Here is a 15,866-nt window from a genome sequence, read left to right as displayed (position 1 = left end):
TTCTGTTATAGCTCCACCACCCCGCTCATTTCTCTCTTTTTAGCTATAGCTAGATTTCATTTGATATGATATATAATATTTGTATTCTGCCATCTCATTAGCAAGGTTCATTCCTCCTCTGTCAACTGGTTTCTCTCTTTTTACCTTTCACCCACATGACAGCTTTCCATTTCCTCCTCTTATTTGCTTAGTCCTCTCATTCCTCACTTGTCTCATTCCTTCCCCAACCTCCTCTTCCCTCACCTACTTGTTTCCCACTTCCAGCCTCTACTCATCCTTCTCCACGTTCCCCCTTGCTTATGTCTTGCTGTCCAGGCTTCCACCTCCATCTATTTCTACCCTTCAAAGACTTGTACCCACCTCCTTTGTCACTCACTTGTTCCATAAGCTCTCTGTCCCTTTCAACTCGTTTAAAAACTTTCCAGATGTTTCAAATCACTTCCTTTCAACATGGACTGACCAGGAACAGAAAAGAACTGGCCCATCCAACCATTTATTCCACTCTGCTGGAAATTGCTTCTTACCAAAGTCAGTTTGTTTTCTTCCTCCATGGTTTACTGCACTCTTGGGTAGATGAGGACAGAGTCCTATATTTAATCCTACACCCAGCTTTCCTCCTTTCCTTTTCCTTCTCCCCATTTCCTAATCTTATATCCACATTTTGTACTAATCTAAAATTAAAGGTCAACATATTCCGAGGGAAGGGACAGCAATATCATCTGAGAATGAGAAAATGTATTTTAATAAGTTTCTATAAAGCAGGCATTTCTCATTTAAACCAATTACATTTTATAACACATATTGCTTAAATTAAATGCAGAGCATTTATTGCATCTCAACCATTCCCTTCAAGTCTGACACCCAGTCTTGAGGATCCACATCGTTCTCTTCAAAGTCCCTGGAAAACATTGTGGAAAGTTCTATTACACAAAAGTACCAAACATCTCACATTCTTCCCATTCTTTACTAATTAGAGAATCCTCAGTAAAAGATGGGGGAATCGTGAAGAGAGTAGATCAGGTAGCTATGTAATTACTCTGTCATTTTATAAAGCTCTGGCTCTGAAAATGAAGGTGCCCCAAGCGCTAATCTCATGGTACTACTTCTAAGAGTACTGACCTCTAGCATTAATACTGCAGGACTACTTCTAGGGGCACCATTTTCAGAGCTGGAGCTGATGGGGCAGAACAGAAACGGGACTGCTACAGCCCCATCCCACTAGATACCAGGGATCTTCCCCCAGTAAGTCCTGGTGAGTTATGAAGAGGTCTGTGGGGGGAGAAGTGGGTTTTGGGCTGTGAGCAGGACTTCTGCTATGGAGAGGGAATAGGGAGCTCAGGATCCAGGGGCTCAAAGAAGGGGTTGCTAAAAGGATTGGAGGCAGTCAAAGAGTTAACACAAAATTTAAAAATCTAGTTGTTTCCTCCAGCTGAGCAATACCTGCTGAATAATGACCAGTAAGCATTTAATTTCACCTTTATTGTCCCCTCCTTTTTAATACCTGAAGTGTTTGGTAACAGTGTTCACTGATAGTACTTGGACAGTTTCCTTATTTCAATAGAAAATAACATACCATTCCTTACATGGAATACTGCTACTCCTTGGGTTTTGGCCAGGTACTAGTGACCTGGATTAGCCACCGTGATAACGGGATACTGGGCTTGATGGACCATTGGTCTGACCCAGTAAGGCTATTCTTATGATCTTATGTTCTTATGTACATGTACTATAAGTACAAAACACAAATCCTCCAATTTCTGTTCCACTGGCTTGATTTAGAACTTACGTGTCCTCTTCATCAGACCTCGGCTCAAATCTCTCTGGATCTATGGCAGGGTCTCCTTCAATACCATCTGCTGCATCTGGTGCTTTGGTATCAGCAGAAAGTGGACCTTTCAAGCAATCACCTGAGCCTTTTCAGAATACCAACAGAAAAACAATATTAATATTCTGAAGTCTTGAAGATGCTCTTAGACAAAGTCAAACCCTAGGAGACAGTAGATTTTTCTTTCATCCCTTTACTGTGTAATTAAATCTAATGAAATCTGAAATTGTGCAGATATATCTAAGTTTAGTGAACTTGACAGCCAAATGGCTAGAACAAAATTCAAAAATCGAATTGTTTCTTCCAGTTATTCAACTCAGAGCCTGCCTTGTTCTCACTCTTGTCTTCTTCAGTTCTATCCTACGAACTGGGGGAATGGCAAATGTCTATTTATTTATTCAATTTTCTATATCGTTCTCCCAAGGGAGCTCAGAACAGTTTACATGAATTTATTCAGGTACTTGAGCATTTTTCCCTGTCTATCCTGGGGGGCTCACAATCTATCTAATGTACCTGGGGCAATGGGGGGATTAAGTGACTCGCCCAGAGTCACAAGGAGCAGCGTAGGTTTGAACCCACAACCTCAGGGTGCTGAGGCTGTAGCTTTAACCACTGTGCCACACTCTCCCCCACGAAGAACTCACAGCAGCCAATCAGTCAGCAGCCTCGAACAGAGCAGGAGGGCAGGAAGATCCTGCTCTGTGCACCGGCTGGCTACCAGGGACCCAAAAGGTACGTGGGGGAGGTGGGAGGGAGGTGTGGTTGTCAATTTCAGCAGGCACAGGAGGCAGAAGGGATTCCTCCTGTCCCGCCTACCCTGAGGCCGCCGATAACTCGTGGAACCGCCCCCCTCGCCTTACTACACCACTGAACAGGCACTATAGTGTGAACTAGAGAGTTGCGCGGGGACAGAAATCCCACCCGTCCCCGCCAAAATCCCACCCGTCCCCACCCATCCCCGTGAGGAACGCTTCCGTCCCCACCCGTCCCCGTGAGGAATCCCTCCGTCCCCACCCGTCCCCGTGAGGAATCCCTCCGTCCCCACCCGTCCCCGCGAGGAATCCCCTCCGTCCCCACCCGTCCCCGCGAGGAATCCCCTCCGTTCCCACCCGTCCCCGCGAGGAATCCCCTCCGTCACCATCCTTCCCTATAAACTTCAGAAATAGTTATTTTATTTAATTATGCTACTGAATTAAAGGCTCTGGTAGAGACCCATTTACAAATAAGCAAAGAGACTTTATTAATTTGGAAATATTAATTGGGAAGAATACATACTTTGTAAATGGGTTTCTACCAGAACCTCTAATGTAAATATAAAATATAAATACTCAGCTGATGAGAACCCACAAACTGTCAGCTGAGGACTTCCTTTGCAGTTAGCCGGGGGTCCCTTTTGCCAAGCTTGGCAGGCAGCAGTAGCGTCCCTGAGTCACAGATGCTGGCACCTCAGTGGCTCATGGATGCTGCCAGCGACTGCTGCGCTTGGTGGAGGGGAGTTCTGGCCATCTCTAGAGGAGGTCCTCTGCTGGCGGTGCTTGGGGATCCCCACCAGTCACAGCAAGGGTCAACAAGTACTTCAACACTGTAGAAATAAAACCAGAAATGCATTTCCTTTTCTTTTGAACACAAAACAAAGACATCTGCCATATACATTTCCCAAAGCTAACATATTTTAGTCAATAAATTCCGTTTTTTACCTTTGTTGTCTGGAGACTTATTTTTCCATAAAGTTGGTCCCAGTTTCTTTTTTCCGCTTTCCCATCTTCTGTAAATTCTTCTGTTGCTGTCCATTGGTTCCCCCTACCATGGTCCAGCATTTATCTCTTTCTCATCTTTCGTGCCTGCCCACAAGCCCCATGCCCAACATTTCTCCTTCTATCACCCCTCTCCAACACTATGCCACATCTCTCCCTCCATTCCCTTCACCACTGTCCAATATTCCTCCCTCTTGCATCCCTTTCAATCTGTCCCATTATTCCTTTGCCACATTTCTCACTCTCATCTTTTTCTTCCCTATCACATTCTGTACCTTCCTCTCTACGACCAAAAATTCTCCTCTTTCTTCCATTTGCCGTGTGTACACAACCATCTCTCTTTCCCGCTCATTGACACACCCACACCCAAGTCTCTATTTCTATTCCCTCCCCCACCTCAGCATCTCTTTCCCTCCCTTCCTCTCTCCCCAGTTCATGACTTCTGTGTCCAAAAATGCACTCCCACCACTTCATTTGAGTCCAGATAACAGCAGGTGTTGGAGGCAGCCTGCAGCAAGCCATATGTAGCCGACCCAGAAGTCTTCCCCCGAAGTCAGAGCTGACATCGAAGGGAAGGCTTTGCATCAGTCTGGCGGTGGCTGAGGTGTCAGGTGGGAGGGGGTAGATACTGGATGTAGGAGGTGAGAGGAGACAGACTGTAGATAGAAATGGGGAGGGATCAGACACACTATATGAAAGGGGAAAGATAAGACAAGCTGGAATGCCTGGGGAGAGAGAAAAAGACAGATGATGGATGTAAAGAAAAGGAGAGGGGAGGAAGACATTGAATGGAAAGGAGAAGGGGAGGATACGGATGGAAGGGAGGAAAGAGAAAGATGGAGCAGACACTGAATAGAAGGGGGAGAAAGAGAAATGAAGCAGATGCTGGGCTGAAAGGGGGGAAAAAATGGGCAGATGCTGGATGGAAGGGGGAGAAAGAAGGATGATGGATGGGATGACAGAGGGGGCAGAAAGGAGGAAGAGAGGAGACAGATCAGATGCTGGGTGGAAGCAGCAGACAGAGGGGCAGATGCTGGATGGAAAGAGGAGGAGGGGCAGATGCTGGATGGAAAGGGACCTCAGGTCAGCATCTGAATGGCCGTGCAAGTCTACATGGGTCCAAATGGTGCCACACACTGCTAGACCTCTCCCCCCCAGTCCATTGTGCTTTCTAGAAGCCAGTATTGTGGTGCAGCCTGGTCCCTGCTAGGTTTTCTCCCCCTAGATTGGGACAGACTGTGCTTTTGCCAGCAGAGGCAGAGTGGTGAGCCTGCACGATGGCGCAAACTAGCCCCCCTCCCCACAAGTGTCCTCCACCCAGAACAGGACCGAATCTGGGTTCCCAGTGGTTGAGCAGTGAGTCTACCAAGGCATCCCCTACCGAGAATGGAACCAACTCTGCATTCCCGGCCTTTGTATGAAGGAGGTCTGCTGCCCCAGAGTAAGAAGACTTAGAGCAGGGGTGCCCACACTTTATGGGCTTGCGAGCTACTTTTATAATGACTAAGTCAAAATGATCTACCAACAATAAAATTTAAAAAAAACACAAAGCACAATGAAAGGCAGAGAAAATGTTAATTATTCATATTCCGGGTTTTTTCAAAGAGGTCACGGCAGATGACTCTATGCAATGTCACCTCGGTAACAAAATACAAAAATAGACAAATACACCCCCTCCCTTTTTACTAAACCACAATAGTAGGTTTTAGCACAGGGAGTTACGCTGAATGCCTCGTGCTGCTCTCAATGCTCATAGGCTCCCTGCGCTAAAAAACGATATTGCAGTTTAGTAAAAGGGAGCCATAGTGCAAAATATAGACAGCAGATATAAATTCTCAAAACAGACACATTTTGATCACTAAATTGAAAATAAAATCATTTTTCCTACCTTTGCTGTTTGGTGATTTCATGAGTCTCTGGTTGCACTTTCTTCTTCTGACTGTGCATCCAATCTTTCAGCCTCCTGTATGTTTCCTCTCCTCCAGACCTCATTCTCTCCCCCAACTTTTTCTTTCTGTCTCCCTGTTCCCCCTTCTTTCTGTCTCCCTGTCTGCCCCCTTTCTTTCTTTCTCCATGCCCTCCCCAAAGCCACTCTATTTGCTGCCACCGCCATCGGGGAATAGCCCCCAAGCCACCGCTGTCCCAAGCTTTCCCTGCAGAAGCATTGCGCTGACCAGCATTCCGCTCCCTGACGTCAATTCTGACGTAGGAGAGGAAGTTCCAGGCCAACAAGGCATTTCTCCTCATTTCATCCAGCCTGAGCCCCATCTCTCCTTGATCCAGCATTTCCCTTCTGTGTCTGTCAGAATTACCATTCCACCTATTTTCCAGCATCACCCTTCTTTGTGTCCATCTCACCTATATCCCTATCTCACCACTTTTTCAGAATCTTCATTTGTCTCTGTCCTTGTCTTTACCCCATGTTCACCATTTGCCCTTTCAATGTCTTTATCTTCTCCCCCACACACTTTTTCAGCATTACTTCTATGTCTCTATTTCACCTCCTCTTCATGTCCCCTCTGTATCTCTATTCTTATTCAGTAGGTCCTGCTTACCCTTTCTCTTCTTTGTGTCACTATATCCATTTTCAGCTTTCCCCCCTTTTCCTTTGTTACTGCACCCGGTAGCCAGAATCTTTCCACCCTCCCTCCACTCCGGCCCAGCCCAGTATGAAATATTTCCTTTTGTTTCCCTCCCCTCTCTCTTTCTCTCTCTCTTCTCCTCCCTCACCCACGAGTCCTGCATCTGGCCCTCTCCCTTCTACCTGCACCTGGCAACACCCCCCTGCTCCGCGGCTCTCTTCAGCAACTCGTCAGCAGCGGTGATTAAGACAAGCTGCCGACATCGAGGCCTTCCCTCTACGAGTCCCGCCTTTGTGGAAAAAGGAAGTTGAAACAAGCGGGACTCGCAGAGGGTAGGCCTCGACGTCAGAAGCTTGTGTCGATCGCTGCTGCTGAGTTGCCGAAGAGAGCCGCGGAGCAGGGTTGTGGCCGGAAGCAGGTAGAAAGGAGAGGGCTGCTGGAAGAGGTAGAAGTTCCGGAGTATGAAACCGACCCTGGCCAGGATGATTTCTTTTTCAGGCTGCTGCTGCTGCTGCCACTGCCACCCCCCACCCGAAATGACAAAAATAGCCTAATGCCTGCGTCGGGAAATAGCCATGCTGAGCAGTGAGCACAGCACGTACACAGATGAAAGCCTTGCTTGCTGATTGGTCCGGCGGCACGGCGGGGCGGGGCCGCCGGACCAATCAGCAAGCAAGGCTTTCATCTGTGTACGTGCTGAGCTCACTGCTCAGCATGGCTATTTCCCGCCGCGACGCCGGACTTGTAAGCTGCATGCCTGCATCGCCAGAATTTAGGTAGGCTGTTTTCATCCCCGTGGGAGTCCCGTGGGCCAGGGGGCGTCCCCGTGGGAGTCCCGTGGGACAGGGGGGCATCCCCGTGGGAGTCCCGTGGGCCAGGGGACATCCCCGTGGGAGTCCCGTGAGCCAGGGGGGGAACCCGCGGGATCCCCGCGATCCCCGTTCCTATGCAGACCTCTAGTGTGAACTATAGCACTCTACTTCAAGATGCTTCAGGAAAACTATTTCCTTAAACATCTACCCAACAGTGAGCTATTCATTAAAGTAAATCACACTGGCTCTACTCCAGCTTTCTGCTCATCAGACTAAACACGTTTGGAGGTGAGGTATGCTAGAGTCTGTTCTGGATGAATTTTGAGGGAGTGGAGGAAATTTTGTGAGAGTTTGAGGGTTTCTTTTGGAGTGTACTGCTTGGGGGTAGGGAGGAAGGGGAAACAGGGGACTTAAACAGAGAAAATGTAGCAAATGAGAACCCAAGTTTATGGAATGGGTTGTTGTAAAAAGGACTAATTGTACCACTGTTCTTTTTATAACTATGTTTTGAGTTGGATGATGATTGTTCTCTAAGCTGTCAACAAGCAGATAAAAAAAAAAATAGCAAAGCCTATTCATCCTTTGCGATTTTATTCATAAAACCCTGGACTCACAAGTGAACATATTTGAATGTTTACCTGGTTTATACACAGTGTAGGTCTGAAACGCCAAGCTAATGTCTGCTTTCTCCAATATATTCAGCAAGGTTTCTGGGGGCTCCCGAACCCACTGCCTCCGAATCTCATTGTCACCGTACTTTCTAACACAGCTACCTAAATAACAAATTTGTGAATCAGCAGTATGTTGATCCATGTATTTTTAAAAATACTGTTCAAATGGCAATACAAAATATAATCTTTCACCATAGTGACAAACTGGAAACCATAGCATTTCTATTTGTAAGCCTCTTATTGGAATCTATTTTATTAAGAAATAAATACAGAACATGGAATAACATTTTCAATAACAGCATAGAATTACACCTTAAAATTATTATGTTCCACCCTAGTAGCAAAATATTAAATTTTAAAATTTTACAAACTGCTATCCTTGCCCATAAAGCACAGCGTGAGGCCTTTTTTTTTTCTTCTTATAACTCCCACCTCTAAAACCAAGGTCCCCAATACCTATAACATCTCTATGCTTCTCTGTAGGCATGTGACATACACCTACCCTGCAAATAAAAGCCTCAATGGCTAACAATTTAGATCCTGCTAGTTAGGTGGAGCATCTTTGAGAGGATGCCTACCATTATTACCATCTTTATGCTTTGACAAAGAAAAGTGTGCTTTGGATAAAGATACAATGGAGACTTTTCACCCTACTAGTATGTGAAAGTTAATTTTTTTTCTTTCATGTGTTTGTCTTTTTTTGAGAGCTATTGGAAGTTTACCATTATTTGTGTTTGGCAGAGTTTTTTGGCCTATGATGTTTTCCCCCTTGCTTTAAATTGTTAGACATTGAGGCTTTTATTTGCAGGGGTTTACCGAGATCTTTTTCTTCATGTCGCCTTGACCTGAGATGTTCACTAAATTTAAATATGGCCAGCACTTTAGATCCAGTGGAAAAGTTTAAAGCCTAATACCAGTAGCAGGTGAAGGTTTGGTATACTGACTCCAAAGCCCTGGGTTCCACTATATACAGTACCTGTTGGTGTCTCGTTACTGTCTTCCTCCTCTGTTGTGCTGGATGTAAGGAGAGAAGCATTTTGCAGGACATTCAAAACTGCCTTAGGAGGTCCCCTGTCCCAGTTTTGCTTTTCAGGTCCTGGGACATTTGTGTCTTTTGCAGAAGTTTCCCTGTCTTTTCAGACAATAAAATGATTAGCCAGTCTTGGTGCTGTGTAAAAAAAATGTTTATATGCTTTCATAAGATTCCTTTCATATCAGTACAGGGAAGAAGGACCGTACTGCTTCTAAACATGCTTTAACACAATCAACATTGGTCTTTCCAAATATGTCCACGTTCTGAATACATGGGGTTTTGGGATTCTAGGAACAGGAAGGCTGATTTCCCTGAATCTTAACTTCAATATTCTTGATACCCCAATAAAGTGAAATAGTTAAAAAGAAAATAAAGTTATTTAATAACAATACATGTACAGACTATCTGTGAAACATAGAGCTCTGCTTGAGATATTTACACCTGGACAGTCAGAACCCACCCAACAGGATATATTATTTCCTTCTGAAGTCCCACAGGGTGAACCAAGGCTTTGGAGTCAGAGTCGTGGAGTTGGAAGCAATTATAGGGTTACTGGAGTTGAAAAAAATGTACCAACTTCGACTAAATGTAAATAGTAATGCATTCATTTCAGTTTCACAGATACTAATTCGATTACCGTATTTTCACGCAAATAACGCGCACCCGTGTAAAACGCGCACACGGGTATAGCGCGCAGAAATCACGATGATATGTACAAAAACTTTTGTATACCGCGCTCACGGGTATACCGCGCATGATGCCCGACGCTCCTTTCGCCCGCCCTGACTTTCCGTGCGCTGTCCCGACTCTCCGTTCACCCCCCCTGACTTCCGTGCACTGCCCTGACTTTCCGTGCGCTGTCCCGACTCTCCGTTCACCCCCCCTGACTTCCGTGCACTGCCCTGACTTTCCGTGCGCTGTCCCGACTCTCCGTTCACCCCCCCTGACTTTCCGTGCACTGTCCCCCCTTGAAGTCCTGTCCCCCCTTGAAGGTCTGTCCCCATCCTGAAAGCCTGATGCCCCCCCCGACGTCCGATACATCCCCCCCCCCGGCAGGACCACTCGCACCCCCACCCCGAAGGATCGCCGACTCCCCAACAATATCGGGCCAGGAGGGAGCCCAAACCCTCCTGGCCACGGCGACCCCCTAACCCCACCCCGCACTACATTACGGGCAGGAGGGATCCCAGGCCCTCCTGCCCTCGACGCAAACCCCCTCCCCCCAACGACCGCCCGCCCCCAAGAACCTCCGCCCGTCCCCCAGCCGACCCGCGACCCCCCTGGCCGACCCCCACGACACCCCCACCCGCCTTCCCCGTACCTTTGTGTAGTTGGGCCAGAAGGGAGCCCAAACCCTCCTGGCCACGGTGACCCCCTAACCCCACCCCGCACTACATTACGGGCAGGAGGGATCCCAGGCCCTCCTGCCCTCGACGCAAACCCCCCTCCCCCCCCAACGACCGCCCCCCCCAAGAACCTCCGACCGCCCCCCCAGCCGACCCGCGACCCCCCTGGCCGACCCCCACGACCCCCCCACCCCCCTTCCCCGTATCTTTGTGTAGTTGGGCCAGAAGGGAGCCCAAACCCTCCTGGCCACGGCGACCCCCTAACCCCACCCCGCACTACATTATGGGCAGGAGGGATCCCAGGCCCTCCTGCCCTCGACGCAAACCCCCCTCCCCCCCCCAACGACCGCCCCCCCCAAGAACCTCCGACCGCCCCCCCAGCCGACCCGCGACCCCCCTGGCCGACCCCCACGACCCCCCCACCCCCCTTCCCCGTACCTTTGGTAGTTGGCCGGACAGACGGGAGCCAAACCCGCCTGTCCGGCAGGCAGCCAACGAAGGAATGAGGCCGGATTGGCCCATCCGTCCTAAAGCTCCGCCTACTGGTGGGGCCTAAGGCGCGTGGGCCAATCAGAATAGGCCCTGGAGCCTTAGGTCCCACCTGGGGGCGCGGCCTGAGGCACATGGTCGGGTTGGGCCCATGTGCCTCAGGCCGTGCCCCCAGATGGGACCTAAGGCTCCAGGGCCTATTCTGATTGGCCCACGCGCCTTAGGCCCCACCAGTAGGCGGAGCTTTAGGACGGATGGGCCAATCCGGCCTCATTCCTTCGTTGGCTGCCTGCCGGACAGGCGGGTTTGGCTCCCGTCTGTCCGGCCAACTACCAAAGGTACGGGGAAGGGGGGTGGGGGGTCGTGGGAGTCGCCAGGGGGGTCGCGGGTCGGCTGGGGGGGCGGTCGGAGGTTCTTGGGGGGGGCGGTCGTTGGGGGGAGGGGTGTTTGCGTCGAGGGCAGGAGGGCCTGGGATCTCTCCTGCCCGTAATGTAGTGCGGGGTGGGGTTAGGGGGTCGCCGTGGCCAGGAGGGTTTGGGCTCCCTTCTGGCCCGATATTGTCGGGAAGTCGGCGGTCCTTCGGGGTGGGGGTGCGAGTGGTCCTGCCGGGGGGGGGATGTATCGGACGTCGGGGAGTCGGCCGGGCAAGAGGGCTTGGGCTCCCTCTTGCTCCGATCGTGGATGCGGGTGGGAGCGCGTGCGAGCGGTCGTTCGGGGTGGGGGTGCGAGCGGTCCTGCTGGGGGGGTGAATCGGGCGTCGGGCGGGGTGGGAACTATGTTTAAAAACTTTTGTATACCGTGCTCACGCATATAACGCGTGAGGGGTATGCGCGGTAGGTAAAAACGCGTATAACGCGCGCGTTATATGCGTGAAAATACGGTAACCATTTTTTTTATTTTCAGGAAATAATTTATATAAAAGAGTAAAGATGGCAAAAACTCAAATTCACAATGGCAAAAAGTGTTAAAGTCAGCAGTTTTTCAACACTTGAAAATCATAATAGATAGAGGAAATATTTGAGTTATTGTGTTGTAGATAATGATGGTGAAAAAGTATGTGATGAAAAATTCAGTAGGTTTACTGGTTCCAAAAAAGTGCATATTACACCTACAACTCGTATTTTATCTACCTACCAATATTACATTTTATTTATTTGGACGGAACGAGTTGGCTTTTTCAAAAATTCACTATTCACTACAATATTGGTAGGTAGGTAAAATATAATATTGTAGTGAACAGTGAATTTTTTACTAAAATGTTGTAGCGAAGGGTGAAATTTTTTAACCAAAATACGCCTACAAGAGCACCTACAATATTAATAAATAATATTTAAAAAAAGCCACAACAGCATAGCTATAGCCTTTAAACTCAAACTTTAATGGGTTAGGATGCTACAAAGTGGCCTGATGATTCACATTGGCAGTGATGAAACTCCTTGTATGTTATGTGCTTTCGATCAGTATAAGAAAAATCTTTAATTGGAGAAGTTGAAGTTGGAGGTACCATAAATTAAGGAGTTGGGGTTGAAAGTTTTGTGTACTGACTCCACAGCCCTGGGGTGAACCCACCAGTCCTAGAAATGCCAGGGACCTTGAATTTTTAAGTATCACTCTAAAACATTCAGTAATTTTTATTTTTAGCTCTACATTAACTATTGAACCAAGAGGGCCTCTAAAACAAAGAATATGATAACTTAAAATGAAAAAGCATTATGTTGAAATATTTTTATTCAATATCAAAGTGCACGCATACAAGAATAACAAAATAAACAGGTTTCTTAAAATTTGCACAGTAAACAACCCCCCACCCATACCACCCTACACAGCAAGAATGTGAGCCTACAAAACTATCACTGCTCCAAGTCAGACATTCAAAAGTCTACCCCGGGCATGCGGAGTAAGATCCATCCAAAAATCTTCCCAGATCATCTGAAAGCGACATCCCAGATCCCCATCCAGAGTTGTAAAGTGTCTACGCTTCAAGGAGGCTTGGACGATCATCAAAGACCTCCAATGACTATACATCGGAGGGTCAGTGGACAGCCAACTTGTCAAAATGGCTTTTTTCCCCAACAGCAGCACTCTAGCTATAAACCCTGACATTCCTTTAGGCTTGGGAGATGTTATCTGGTAAAACCCAAAAAGTGCTCTAGGCGTGGGCAGCCAACACTTCCCCCATAAGGAAGTTGTGTAGTGTCCCAAACTAGTCCAGAATTTTTTGGATACACGGGCATGACCAAAACATATGGCCCAGTGTAGCCTGAGCCTGTGAACATTTAGGGCAGTTTTGTACTGGAGTGATCCCCATCTGGAATGCTCTCACGGGTGGGATATACAGAATGAAAAAGCATTAAAACAGACGGGCGAAAAAGGAGCCAAGAGTCTGGAGTCACATTAGTTTCACCTCATCTTATACTATGAAAGCAAGTCTTTACTGCCTTCTGTTGTCATAATGTTACATGAGGAACTAAACAAAGTGCAGGGAACTTGTTTTCTGTAAAGAATGTAGGTAACTAGGTCTAGCCTCTCCATAGGCATGTTTTGGAAACTTTTAAAAGTGCTTTGTCACTCCCTGAACAGGCAAGGCAAAGTACAATAAAATCCTTCTGAAGGTTACACACATGATCAATGTCAGGTATGCTGGTACGTATTCACCAGGGAATGTGTGTAGAGAAAGAAAGAATAAGTAGAACTGAAAAAGGTCCTTTTTAGGCTGCATTTAGACCAAGATAGACATTTCAACAAGAGAGAGAATTATATAAAAGACTAGTCGAGGTTATCAGAACATACCTATCAAAACTGGTGATAGGAAAGAAAAAAGAAAGGCAGGCAAATCAGAATCTCTCTCAAATACACATTAGTATGGCAGTGGAACTCATCTTCTTTTCAGTCGGGACACATCTGATGGATGATGTTTGCATATGTGACATACTGCACACGTGACCCTCTGGGACCTTTGCAGTTATGAATGAAATGTAAACATGCTCTGCATCCATATATCTATGGAAGTGACCATTAACAAATTATGAAGTCATCTAAACAGCATCATGTTTACATTTCAGTGCCGAGTGAAAAAGCCTGGAATATTCTAGGATCCTGGATGCTCTACATCGGACAAGCTTGCCAAAGCAAAATGAGCCAACTGAAGTTGCTAGTTGTCTAGTAGTCTGAAAATATTTCTAGCCAGAGGAAATTTATGGGGTGAAGTGAATAGAGCCTGTAAGATATCCTCTGGGATGCTGCAGATAATTAAGTGCCCAAACACAGGTAATTTGGGTGAATTTAAAAATTATATCATTCTATTAAGCTCAACCTTCTTCAGCTATGCAAATGAATGCAATTAGATATACACATAATTCTGTTATTAGCTCATCAAAGATAACATTAATTGTTTCTAAAGGAGATTCATAAAAGCTTTATTACCTTTTCTCATTTTAATTTTGTCCTTTTGTCCTCTGCATTCCTTTTTCACTTGTTGCTCTATCTCAGCTGTGATCTAAAAACATAAACGGTATTTTTATAACAATTTGTCACTGCTGGAGATGGAATTATTATTCTGATCCCATATATTCTTTCAGCTTTCATATCCCTATTATGTCTGATGTTTATTTATATTTAAAAATTTGCTTATACAGTGTTCCCCCGGTCATTCGCGGTCAGCGGTTCGCGGTCCCAGTCATTCGTGGTATTTTCCGACCGCGACCACCATCCAGAAAAGGACAGCTGGAGAGGCAGGAGAGAACAGCTGGAGCACCGGCGAATGAAGGAAATCACTCGTTGTATGCTTCGACCGCCTCTTCCTGCACTAAAGTCGGGCCTTACCAATCAGGAGCTGCATGTCAAAGCCCAACTTTAGTGCAGAAGAGGCGGTCGGAGCATACAACAAATGATTTCCTTCACTCACCGGTGCTCCAGCTGCTCTCTCCTGCCTCTCCCGCTGCCCTCTCCAGTCTTGGGGGACCAAGAAAAACCATATTCGCGGTTTTTCAAAATTCACGGGGGTTCCTAGAACGGAACCCCTGCGAATTTCGGGGGAGTACTGTATATATTTAAAGGGCCATAATCAAAAGAAACATCTAAGTCCGATTTGGATGTAGGCCATTAGTCACCCAAAGTCGGCACGGGTAAAATATCCATTCTCAAAAAGTCTAAACTATTCTGTTTTTTGAAAATCGTCTATCTGTACATCCAGGCATTTGATTGTCCAGACTGCCACTACTTTCTCTCTCTATATCCATCCCTCTTCCATCAGCATCTGCCTCCTTTCTCTCCCTCCAACCCAATTCCATCCAGTATTCTTCCCCTTCTGTCTCTCTTTATTCCTCTTCCTGCACACCAATTCCATCAGCATCTGCCCTCTTTCTCTCCCTCCACCACCCTTCCTTACCAGTCTCTTGCTCCCTTCACTCCAATGCCATTGAGTATCTTGCCCCCTCACCGCTGCTGTATGCTTTCCTAAACCAGCAGCAGCAGCTGTAAATTTAAATGCAGTTATTGATCATGGGACCTTGCTGCACCTCCCTGCGCTGCCGTCTCTGCTCCGGAACAAGGACATGACATCAGAGGGGTGGACCGGCAGCCACAGGGAGGTGCAGAAAGGTCCTACGATGACTGAATTTAAAGTTTACTGCCGCTGCTGCTGGTTCAGGAAAGTAGCAGCGGTAGAGTAGGATGGGAGGATCCGGTGTGCTGGCTATGCATCCCAGCAGCAGCAGCTGTAAACTTAAATTCAGTCATCGCTGGACCTTCCTGCACTTTCCCGCAGCTGCCGACTCTGCTCCGGAACAAGGAAGTGACTTTGGAGGGGGTGGATTGGCAGCCATGGGGAGGTGCAGGAAGGTCTTGCGATAACTGAATGTAAAGTTTACTGCCGCTGCTGCTGGTTCAGGAAAGCAGCAGCGGCAGAGTAGGACCGGAGGTTCCTGAGTCGGTGTGCTAGCTGTGCACCTGGGGCGGACTGCCCCTGCCGCCCCACCCTTGGTACGCCACTGGATCAAGGCAGTGGCCATTCTGGTGTGCAGGGGTAGTGGAGCACAACTGAAAATTGAATATTAAAGCGAGAAACCTAGAAGAATAAGAATCAGAAGGGTCATTAGCATGAATGTTAAAATCGCCAAAATTGAGGGAAGGAGACGAAGGTTCGAGAAAGATGGAAAGTCAGAATCAGTGAGAAAGAAAGTGACTTATCGGGTAAGTCAATAAAAGACTGCTACTCAGAGAGGTAGAGGAGCAAATAGATGGAGTGGACTTCGAAGGAAGAAAAGCAGCGAGACTGAGGTGAAAGAAGAGGTTGAAATCTACAAGTTAACAGCCAACACCATCTCAGTGACCAGCTGGGCAAGGTGTATGGGAGA

At 47.3% G+C, this 15,866-nt stretch overlaps 1 protein-coding gene across 2 annotated transcripts in view; it reads right to left on the bottom strand.

Moving 5' to 3' along the window:
* Positions 1–715: 715 nt before the first annotated feature.
* Positions 716–15,866, bottom strand: part of NEK3 (NIMA related kinase 3) — a 33,949-nt gene continuing 18,798 nt past the window's right edge. For both annotated transcript variants that reach the window (XM_033950517.1, XM_033950516.1), the window contains exons 10-14: positions 13,936–14,008; positions 8,621–8,776; positions 7,612–7,746; positions 1,787–1,913; positions 716–898 (exon numbers count right to left, since the gene is read on the bottom strand). In XM_033950517.1, the coding sequence (XP_033806408.1) occupies positions 826–898; positions 1,787–1,913; positions 7,612–7,746; positions 8,621–8,776; positions 13,936–14,008 (564 nt within the window). In that variant the 3' untranslated portion in view covers positions 716–825. The remainder of the gene's footprint in view (positions 899–1,786; positions 1,914–7,611; positions 7,747–8,620; positions 8,777–13,935; positions 14,009–15,866) is intronic.

Source organism: Geotrypetes seraphini, chromosome 6 (assembly GCF_902459505.1).
Source record: "Geotrypetes seraphini chromosome 6, aGeoSer1.1, whole genome shotgun sequence".
Taxonomy (NCBI): domain Eukaryota; kingdom Metazoa; phylum Chordata; class Amphibia; order Gymnophiona; family Dermophiidae; genus Geotrypetes; species Geotrypetes seraphini.
This window is presented reverse-complemented; position numbering and strand designations above follow the sequence as displayed.